Consider the following 11652-nt stretch of genomic DNA (forward strand, 5'->3'; position numbering starts at 1 on the left):
ACTAACCAACATTTTTACATCCGTGTTGCACAAAAGCTCTCCTTGCCTCACTGCCTCCCAAATAATCCCAAAAATCTGTCAGTTACTGGCCGTCCCTGGGGTAGGTGAGGGTGGGCATGCTAAAATGAAAACGTGTTAACTATTTATTGTTTTATATGAGCACAGTATTTGTTCGTGCACAGTATTTGACACAGTGAAACACTGTTTCTGCAGTGCCCATGGAGGCACGAATCTTGTTAGACCGCACAGGCTTGTTCTTACCACACCATCTGTGCGCCTGGCACGAGAGCTGTGCCACGGAAGATACATGTGCCAGTTTGCGCCTGCGTAGATCAGCGAGATCAGCCATTAGGCTGTTTTTGAACCAGATCGAAAATTTTCATTGGCCTACTAAGAAGTTCTTATTTTGAACTCCCCCAGGACAGATAACACCACCACCCCTCCCTGTTGCACAATACGGGTGGATGAAAGCGCACACAGGCATGTATGTGCAGATCCACACACAGTCAGTTTTTTTCCCTGTAAAGCATCGCGTAACAGAAATGCATACTTCATAATTCATCTTAAATATGAATGTAAATTAATTTCGCATTCCATACATTAGTTGATAAACTTTGTCACACACTATTGTCTCCCTCAAGTCCGATGGCGATGCATGGTCATGTGTTTAGTTTGGGTTGTGGCCATTCATTGGCCGTTGTACTGTCAATACATTACCAATAGATGTCGCCAGATGTCCACATAGAGCGTACTTTTTAACAGGATATTGTAAACTATACACAAGGAAGCTTTTGTAAGCCATGCAGGTCTGATTTCCGGAAACAATGGAATTACACGGTGGAAGTTCCACAACTATAAACAGCATTATAGCTTTCGCTGCTACTGCCACATTGCTTCTCTATTATTTCCATCCAAATCGACTCTGTGTTTATTTCTTTCTCTTCTCTGTTGCTTTTTCTAGATTAATTTTTCTATCTCAGCCAAAACAACTGCTCCGTCTCTACACTGATACACTTTTCAGTGCTTGAAAAGTGCTTTTCAGATTTTTTTCAGTTCTCCCTCATTCCTGAGATCACTCAAAACACTCTACATCTGATCTTCCCTACTTCCGATCTAAATCTTTTTAAAATGCTCTTATCAAAATTCCAGGAGAGGTTATCAGTACGATCTCTTTTGGAGTGCCCCAAGGCCCCATTTTAGGTAAATTCCTGTTTTTCAGCACATTTTTGGGCTGTTGCTCATCTGTCATCCCATTGCTTTGCAGAGCTCTTTGATATTGTTCACCTTGATAAAAAAAGTATTTATCATACATGTTTTTACAATTACACCTTTAAAAAAAAAAAAAAAAAAAGGTTTCCAAACCCCTGTGGGAAACATTCTGCATCTCTCATGCTCAATCTGTCACTGCCTCCTACGGTCCTTCTCGTTTCCTCAGGTCGGCCACTCTCCGCAGACAATGCCTTCGATCCACCCTTTCACCAATTGCCTCTCTTCCAGTCCTCTTTTTGTTTCTCTTTCTCCACTGCAGTAGCGCATGCTCTTATTAGCTGTGACTGAATACTTCCTTTTAATTTCTCACACTTTAGGAACACGTGCACATTTTCACTGTACATTTTTCAGATTTTTACTTTAGTCTTCTGTTTGCTTTACGCGTTAGTAGTTTGAGCATTAATTCGCGCGCAAAACCCACTGCCGTCTTGCACAGTTCTCTTCCCGAAACACTAGGTGTCACCAGATGCTTCTTTTCGCACCACAGCGTAGACTACAGCCAAACTCACACAGAGCAGAGTCTGAGGGAGACCTTTCATATGCTGCTTCAGCATGCAACCCCCAGGTGCCCGAATAACCAGTGGGGGTCGCCAGATTGAGATGAAAGGTGGTCCCCTAACTCACTGAACTCTACCAAACCCTGGGAGACACAATCGCCAATCACGTGTGGCCCAGTGGAGCTAACAGCTACAGTCAGCACTGGCACAGTCAAGAGTTTATCTGAGACTTTGGGGCTCATTCAGGCAAATGTTTAAGTTAGCATTTGTTCCCTGAACTTTTTTTATATTTAATTCTCCATTATGAGATTGGCACATTTATCATGGTTACTACTGTACCACATCTGTTGCTAGAAAATCTGAATACAAGTCTGGTCTGAAGATGGGCTGCTCTAAGAACTCCCCCTCACCCCCCACCCCCCTTTCAGTGATGTACAGGAATGCTCCCTTGAGCGAATTCAAGTCCAAGTGTGTAAAGCGAGACTTATGACAGCGGTGGTAATTATAGTAATAACCCCACTAATTAGAACACTAATCCCTCTGCCTCTGTATACAAGCTGTCAGTTGACCAATCACAACGCCTGGCTGTCTAAATGAATTTGACCTTGGCCTTGGAGAGGCAGGCAGTGAAATCAGAGAGCTGTTCTTTGGGGGCGGGGGGGAGGGGGGGGGTCTTGTTGCACACTCCATGGCGTCTGGCCAACAGTTCCTTTTGTGAACAGCTGCCTTGTACCTCCCTAGACACCATAAACTTGTGGGTATATACTGTATGGTTGGGGACACTGTACAGCTGGGGTTGATACAAAGAAAGTTCAGATGAAGGTGAGATTAATATGTTTTCCTCTCCTCCCCCTTTTGACATCTTCCTCCTTGGCATTCAAACGTGTCAGTAGTCCTCTTGCTGCCTCCAGCTAGAACAAAACAGGTCTGATGACAAGAAGAGTCATTCAGCCCATTAAGCCTTATCAATTTACCTAACAGACTACAATTTACCTAACGGACTACAGTACCCAGCACTGTGTCTTGAGCACCCTGAGGATCTGCTTCTACTGCATGCTCGGGTAACTTGCATTATACTTGCATTAACAATGCTCCGCATAATAGAAGACATTACTTCCTTGAAATTTCCCTGTGACTGACTTCCTGTTTTAATTAGCATTAATAAACCTGATTGGCCCTTGTGCTAGGCCTCTACAGGGACTCTGTACTCTAAACATAGAAAGCATGGGGCAAACCTTTTTTAACCTTCTGAACACCTGCTCGTCTTCACGCAGATGTGGGAGGGGTGGAGTGGGGGGTGGGGTCCTGTTCAAAGCTTCTCTCTCACCCTGGATGCCAGACCCCACTCCGTCCTCTTTTATATGTAGACTTGGCCTCCTTGACACAACAGCTGTCCATCATCTCACTGCTAGAGTATGGCATGTTTTCTTTTTTGTGGCATCATAGACAGGTTTATGGTGTTGGCAAGGGGGGGGGGATATTTGACATGCTAATCCACATCTATGTCAAGGCTGTTTAAGGAGGGTAGGAGGCGGGGGGATGGCATGCTGTCCCATGTCTCTGTGGCCCATAGAGAAAGTCAAGGGGGCAATATTTGGCATGCTGTCTCATGTCTCTCTTCCCCAGAGAGACAGACCAGAGGGGCAGTATTTCCTCCTGTGTGTATTTCAGTCCGTGTATGGTGACTTGTTCCCCTAAAAGTCACCCCCCCCCCCCCAAAGACACACATACACACACACACACACACGTTTGTATTTTGGCATGGACCAGTCCCTGCATGAGTTCTCCATAACAAGGCAAACTATTATTACGACAGGTGCAGCTGCTATATCTGGGGCCCACCGGCATTCAGACAAAGCATTTAATCACCGTCACCGATGGCAACGAGAGACAGGCGGCAAGGGGGTGGAGCCAGAGAGAAGCCTGGACTCTGGGCTCCAGAATTCATGTGGTGTGACATCATTCTTTCCCACCCACATCTTATAGCCTGTCCCTGCTTCTGAGAAACGTTGTCAGATCGGTCAGGAAAAGAACAGTATTTTGGGTTACTGGGCTGAGGTGGGGTAATGGATTGATGTTAAACTGAGGACACAAGCGAGGCTGTTTGGAATAGCTTCTGATTAAAGAGGAACTTCACCCTAACTAAATGTTACTAAGGTTGCGGTCATCCAGATACCTGACTTACTGCCTCCTGTGTACAAAACATGCCTCTCAGACTCATCTGTACATGGCTGCTACACAGAAAATGGGTGTGGCTACCCAGGTGACGCAAAACACATCACTCAAGTAGATCCTTCCAGAACAAGAATTGGTTATCTACAGAAAATTGCTATTTTGTCATTGTTATCATTTTTTTTTAACCATTTTATCGGTGGGCAGCTTAAAAAAAACGGATTTTTGAGTATTCAGGGAAGTCCCCTATTATAGCAGTCTCTTTAATCAGGGCATTATTATTTGTAATCAGTTATTATTATTATTATTATTATTATTATTGACCAACAGCGTGGCACTTTGATGCCCTCGATGTGACTAACCAAAACACTGAAACAAGAGGACCCATGGGTGAGAAGGAAGAAAAGAAAAAGATTTTTTAGTGCAATAAAAAAAAAAAAATTTTTTTAATGAATAACGCGAGCTGAGCACACAAACAGGCGTATGAACCGGACCAGCGCAGTGAATCACTGATGACGAAAGAGCTGTGTTCCGGACGCTACCCCTCACCATGGGAAGGTTGTGGTTTTGATTTCTTGCCCAGGGTATTCCGGTCATAGCCGGTGAGGCCACGCTAATGGACGAGCATTTGGCCGACCGTCTGGTCGGCCAAAGCTGCGCGTGAATCTGCTTCATAAACGCGCTTCGCACAATTAAAATTAATTCTGTTCACGCTGTGTGGATTATCGGACTCGGGACAACTTTAAATTTCTCCCGGTCTCTGCCCCGAGTTTAGAGCTGGCAAACAGCGCCTCCCGATTGCCCACACTTGCCAGTACGGTACCGGTGTCAATGCCAATAACTATTTCGCACCTTGCAGTTCAAACAGTAGAGTGCCGCCGTGTGTGTGTGGTGCAGGCGCAGTCGGCATGCGCGTCACGCGGGCGTCGCATGCGCTGCGGCGGCTGCGGCGGCTGCGCAGTTGCGGCGGGGCGACTCACGTCTGCGGCCTTCTTCTCGGCCAGCTCCAGTTTCTCCTGCGCATCCTTCAGGGCCTCGGAGTACTTGTCCAGCTCATCCTCCGTCCCCTTCAGCTTCTTCTGCATCGCCAGCAGCTCGTCCTCATGCTGGGGGGGGGGGGAGGGAGGGGAGAGGGGAGAGAGGGATGGAAGGAGTGGGGTGGAGAGAGAGGGAGGGGGTGAGAGAGGGATGGAGGCAGAGAGGGAGAGAGAGAGGGGAGAGGGAGAGGGGAGGGGGGAGAGAGGGATGGAAGGAGTGGGGTGGAGAGAGAGGGAGGGGGGCGAGAGAGGGATGGAGGGAGGGGGGGTGGAGAGAGACAGAGGGGGGGAGGACGAAAGGGGTGGAAAGAGAAAGACAGGCAGAGAGGGATGGGGAGAGAGGGGGATGACAATGGAAGGAGCGAGGGGGACAAAGAGGGATGGAGGGAGGAGAGAGAGGGGGAGGGAGGGAAGGAGAAAGAAGGGAGGGGAGGAAGGAGATGGAAAGAATGATAGGACAGAGATGAGAAATGAAATGAATGGGTGGAGAGAGAGGGAGGGGGGTGAGGGAGGGATGGAAGGAGTGGGGTGGAGAGAGAGGGAGGGGGGTGAGAGAGGGATGGAGAGAGAGGGGGATGACAATGGAAGGAGAGAAGGGGACAAAGAGGGATGGAGAGAGGAGAGAGAGGGGGAGGGAGGGAAGGAGAAAGAAGGGAGGGGACGAAGGAGATGGAAAAAATGATAGGACAGAGATGAGAGGAGGGCATTACATTACATTACATTGCATGGGCAGGAGAAAATGTGACAGATGACAAGAATTAATTACACTAGACTTGGATTTCGCCCTCCATCAGCATAAACAGTGCAGACAGACGTAATGGATTGATGTGGCCATGAAGTAGATGAACAGGAGCAACCGTCGTCCCCCCCTGCCCCCCCCCCCCCCCCCCCCTTATGCCATGCCCAAGGGTTGGGCTGGATCACAATCCCGTAATGCATATCATAGTTCAGCGGACATAAATACCCGTCCAAAGATCTCCCCTTACTGTCCCCGCTGTGAGAAATGTCTTTCTGTCACTGCTTTTGTTTTTCATTCTGTCTGATCACATCTTTGTGTCTGCCAATCCCTCCGGTCCCTCTACTTTTTATGGTGTTTTATTTTAATTTTAAAAAGAGCAACAAAACTACAATGTTTCATAGAAAGTTCTAGAAATCTTCTGACAAAAAAACATTTCTGCTACTAACACTCTCTGTACTAAATATTACTGCAAATAAATATTCATTTGGTAAATGGTAAATGGACTGCATTTATATAGCGCTTTTATCCAAAGCGCTTTACAATTGATGCCTCTCATTCGCCAGAGCAGTTAGGGATTAGGGGTTAGGTGTCTTGCTCAAGGACACTTCGACACACCCAGGGCGGGGTTTGAACCGGCAACCCTCCGACTGCCAGACAATCGGTCTTACCTCCTGAGCTATGTTGCCCCCTATGTTGTTCATTTATTTAGTGATTTTAGTTATTATTTTAAAATATTTATTTATACACTCTCAAAAAGGATGCATTAATATTTTTAAACTCGTGTTATTACTTTCCTGTTAATTTCTATGCATTTTGTGTCAGAGCTACTACATTTGTATTACAAATATACAATTTATGTGTTGCAAAGGGAGGCTTTTTAATGCAAACTGCTAAAAGTAGCACAAAATGTGTTACCCTTAACTAGACATGGAGACATATGAACTAGACAGTGATGTATTATGTGTTGTTCTTAACACGTCTCTTTTGAGAGTGTAAGTTTATCTAAAGAATCGATATGGTGCGTTAAATGGTTATTTGGCAGACTGACGGAGTTAAATACAAAGTTGGTGCCATGAAACTCTCGTGTTTCATGAGAAACAGACGTTATATATCGAGTTTGGCTGTTGTCCCAAACTGTGTACCCACCGTGCTAATCTGGCTACCATTAAACCCGGCAGGCAGTGTTCACTTAAAAACCAGTTCCTCTCACACCGTTAAACTTCATCTCATGAGTCCAAAGATCAACCACAGTGCCTCAAGTTCAATATACCGAGAGGAAGATTTTTCATTTTCAGCTGTTTAAGTACAGAACACTGTTGTTGCATTGGAAAATAATTGTGTTTTGAATGTTAATAGTTAGTTGCAATACAAGACGATAATGACGCAACATTTAATATCCCTACAGTGACAGTCTGATCTGAGATCTTTTAGAATAAAATAAAAAGGAAAGGAGAATTTTAATTTCTAGGCTTTTTTCTATAGTTAAAGATCCGGTAGTTATCGTTCGAGCGTTCATGTTTGTCGCCCGTGACGACAAAGGTGAAATTCAGGCGCCAGTTACTACTGAGCCTCGCTTCAGTTGTAGCCATCGTCCCTCATCGCAAAAAAAGACTAGCGTGTTGTGCTTTTGGTCATTAACGGCCGTCCCAAATAAAGCCGGCCACCGTGACTCGTATGAGATGCACAGAGGTTTTGAGACGTCGACCTTGAGTTGAGCTCAGTGGCCCCTTGAGGAAGTAGGGAGGGGGGGAAAGGGGGTAAGCGGACGTTTAAGGCCCCCCCCGCCCCCCCCACCCCACCCCGGTTGAGGCGGCCCCCACCTGCTTGCTCCGCTCCTCCGCTGCCTTCTTGTCGGTCTCCGCCTGCTCGGCCTGGTCCAAGGCGTTCTCCTTGTCCAGCTTCAGCATCAGCATCTTCTTCTTGACGGCCTCCATCTTGCCGAAGGTGCGTTGGGCTTTGCGGCCGAGGCAGAGAGAAACCGCTCGGATGAACGACACAGCGAGAGCGGAGGAGAGAGAGAGATAGAGAGAGAGAGCGAGCGGGGAGCGAGGGATGCAGCAGGAGAGGTGGCGGAGAGGAAGGAGAGAGGGAGCTAAAGAGGCTAGAGAGGAAGAGTGGAGAAGAGAAGCAACAGGCAGAGAGAGAGGAGAGAGGGAGGGAAGAGTCCAAACTCAGACCGGCACAGAGCGTGGTCATTTATACCTAGGGTGGGGTGGGGGGTGGGGGGAGGGGATTAGCCACTCCCACCTATTTTTCCCCGCCCCTTTTCCCTGTCATTTCAGGAGTTCTCACCCTCCATTTTTCCTCACTCCCTGATATGTTCTCTCCAACCGCCCCCACCGCTTTCCTCCCGCTCACCCTCCGCTCTCTGTCTTTTTCATCTCTCGTTCTCTCATTCCCCCACTTTCCTCCTTCCTCCACTCCTCCATTCCCCCCTTCAACCTCATCAATGAAACAGAAGACCTCCACGGCGAGAGGGAGAGAAAGACTGGATGAAGGGACGCAAAAAAAGAAAAGGAAGAACTGACGTGGAAGAACAGAAGACGATTTGCTAATACACATTTTTTTTTTAAAGTCTCTGTTCATGTCCGGCACCAGGGTAAAGAAAGTAAAGAAAAGAAAAATGAAAGAGGGAGACTCTCCGCAGGTAGGGCACGCTCGTGACGTTTTACGCATCACGTTCCCCTCTGGGGGGTTGGACTGCGCCCCAAAAACAACCGACACATCTGAAGGCTGGCCGAGGGCCTGAGGGCTCCGTGTGAGTCACCCCCCACCCCAAAACCTACCTGAGTCTGGAGTTACCCCCACCAACCCCCCTCCTCGAAACCTACCTGAGTCTGGAGTTACCCCCACCAACCCCCCTCCCCGAAATCTACCTGAGTCTGGAGTTACCCCCGCCAACCCCCCTCCCCACTCTACCTGCACACTCAGATGAAAGAAGAGAGTTAAGTGAGCATCAGATATGTGTGTGTGTGAGAGATATATATAGGATAGAGAGAGAGTGAGAGACAGGCAGGGAGAGAGAATGAGTGAGAGAGAGGAAGGGAGAGAGTGAGAGACAGGCAGGGAGAGAGAATGAGTGAGAGAGAGGAAGAGAGTGAGAGACAGGCAGGGAGAGAGAATGAGTGAGTGAGTGAGAGTGAGAGAGAGGGAAAGAGAGAGAGGGAGAGAGAGTGACAGAGAGGGAAGGAGAGCGATAGAAAAAAAGGAGGAGAAACGGAGAGGGAGGGGTGAGGTAGATTAGACTCGGAGGGGGGAGGGCATACATAGGCAGAGCGGGCACTGAGGGAACAATCGCAGGCCTCTCTGGAATTTCAACCACGACCACAACAGAGGGGGGGGGGGGGCAAAAAATAAAATCAAAAATCCCGACCGCCCCTTTAGGGGAGCGGAGACCTTTAGGGGAACGGGGGCGGCCCCTTCGCCGCGCGGGGCGAGGAGCGGCCCGTCCCCGTCGCATGACGGACGCGGGTCGGAATTCCGGCGACGGACCCGGCGGGAATGCCGCCGACGCGAGGCTCCTTGGGGGATATTAATACCCGCCTCCGGGCTGACATTGCCCGGGGGATCAGCGGGGGAGCGGCGGGACAGATCCGCCGAGGATTCGATGAGGCTCCCCCCGCGCCCCGTACGCCCCCGGAGTCTAAGGGCAAAGCGGGGGTGGGTCTGTCTGTAATGCCTTGGAGGGGGTCTGTTAATACGTTTCCATCGGTGCGGTAATTGTCTGGCACGGTGTCGAGGTGGAGGTTTTAGCGCGGCGTACGGACGGATGCAGGGACGCCGTGTTGCCAGTTAAGTCGCTCGCTGGGATCTCGACAGCTGAAATTCTTCCGAGGGACAGACTAATCGTGTATGTGATTCCAAGATTTTACAAGGACGGAGTGTAGCACAGTGGGTAAGGAACTGGGCTTGTAACCGAAAGGTCGCAGGTTCGATTCCTGGGTAGGACACTGCCGTTGTACCCTTGAGCAAGGTACTTAACCTGAATTGCTCCAGTATATATCCAGCTGTATAAATGGATATAATGTAAAAATGCTATGTAAAAGTTGTGTAAGTCGCTCTGGATAAGAGCATCTGCTAAATGCCTGTAATGTAATGTAATGTACAAATCAGACCGGTTTGTGTTCTCACACGGTTCTAGTTGTGCTCAATTACCCCATATGACGGACCTATATAAAGCATTTATCCATTCAGTACATATAAATACTGTATTTCACAATTACAATGGCCAATAGCACACGGATGGGTCAACTGTATGTTTATTGCTTCTCAAAGCCTACAATATGTCATTTAAGAAACAAAAATGTAAACAAAACTAAAACTGAAAAATGTTTTTTTTTCCTTCAAAATTTCTGAGGACCTTCACCCCCCAAGTCTTCTTACAAGGTCACCGATGGTGAGAGTAAAACATCTCCCATAAAGTGACTTCCTTTGCAGGGAGCATATTTGACAGATATTTGAGATTTGGGTCACAAAAACGTTTTGAAAACTTCCCATTAAGTCTTCCCAAGTGTCCGTTCTGAAACATTTTTGGCTCTGTATTAGTGCCTCCTAGAGGACCCTATAATTTGGAAACCATATGTTGTACCAACAACATATCATTAAACTGTAAAAAAAAAAAAAAAAAAAACTTTTATACTGTAATTTATGAACTTCGATATAAATACTAATATTTCTAAAGTGCAGAGCCCGTCTGACTCGGCAGCGCATCACTGGCTTCTGGGTGACCCAGAGAGAAAGGTGGGCAAGTTATGTCCACCTCATCACGCACATCTCCTTGGGTCGACAGGATGGACAGGATGGTCTGTGCCTGTGGTGTACAGTCATCCGTCTTAATGTCTGAGGATTGCGCCCAATCCACAGGTTTCATTTGAGTCGCTTTTCAAGCACAGCCTCAAAAATTCTAACATTACAAAACATAAACATTAAAATTTAAGAAGTAGCACGGGGGGCCACCGAGAGAGGAAGTGAGGTAAACCACTGAGTTAACCCGATAGGCCGACGAGGGAGATGGAGTCAGAGGGGCAACCAAAGAGAAACCGGCCTCGTGTCCGTACGCCAGCAAATAGATCGTTTCATATTTACACAGGCAGAGGTTTCCACAGAATCCCGGATGGAGATTTCCGGTTGTCGTCGGCGACTCCGAATGGAAACGGAGGAGCAGAGAGATGGGGAGGTGGAATTACCGTCGATTGAAGGCGCCCTTTTAAAGGAGAATATTGGATGTCCCAAAGCAGCTGCAAGCAGTTCTGTGGCCTCAGCAAGTAGGTGAACTGCAGTGACACCTGTTGTTCTGGCTGGCGACTGGCGCGCTAGGCCACAGAACCACGAAGGCGATCCACAGCGATGTCTCACCGTTAGATAGCCAGCTGCAGGCAGAGCGCCAGGAACGATAGCCAATGGTGGCCGGCCTGCAAACAGTGACAGTAAGGACGACCAATGGCACTCGAGAACTATCACAAAGTCCCACCCACCCCCCACCTCCCTTGTCGTAGGTTGTTGAAAGTTAACAGGGCAAATTCCACGAAAGCGATGACAGGTAAATTTAGATTCAGGTAACAGAGACATGCTGATTTATCGTACAAAAAGGCATAACAGTTTGATGGCTCAGGTTAAAAATACACACTGGCGCCCTGGTTTGCTTGTATGTATTTTCGTGAAGATTTCTGAGCTACAGTTGAGGCTGAAAGTTTACATACACCTAGGCTAAAGGCATTCAAACTCAGTTTTATACAACTGCGCACATTTCATGTTACCATGCATTTCTTTTGGCAAGTCAGTTAGGGCATCTACTTTGTTCACATCAGTTCACATCATACACCAAGTTGACTGTCTCTTTAAACTGTCTGGAAGATTCCAGAAATTGATGTAATGAATTTTTAGAAGCTTCTGATTGGCCAATTGTCACAATTAGGAGTTAATTGGGAGTTAATTGGCA

General features: G+C 47.6%; 1 protein-coding gene across 5 annotated transcripts in view; it reads right to left on the reverse strand.

The window, feature by feature from the left end:
- Window positions 1–7799, reverse strand: part of tpm3 (tropomyosin 3) — a 30118-nt gene extending 22319 nt beyond the window's left edge. For 2 of the 5 annotated variants that reach the window (XM_035429818.1, XM_035429819.1), the window contains exons 1-2: window positions 7535–7799; window positions 4919–5044 (exon numbers count right to left, since the gene is read on the reverse strand). In XM_035429818.1, coding sequence (XP_035285709.1) covers window positions 4919–5044; window positions 7535–7648 — 240 coding nt within the window. In that variant the 5' untranslated portion in view covers window positions 7649–7799. The remainder of the gene's footprint in view (window positions 1–4918; window positions 5045–7534) is intronic. The other 3 variants (XM_035429817.1, XM_035429815.1, XM_035429816.1) reach the window with 3 other exon arrangements.
- Window positions 7800–11652: the final 3853 nt, after the last annotated feature.

The sequence above is a fragment of the Anguilla anguilla genome, chromosome 8, assembly GCF_013347855.1.
Source record: "Anguilla anguilla isolate fAngAng1 chromosome 8, fAngAng1.pri, whole genome shotgun sequence".
NCBI lineage: Eukaryota > Metazoa > Chordata > Actinopteri > Anguilliformes > Anguillidae > Anguilla > Anguilla anguilla.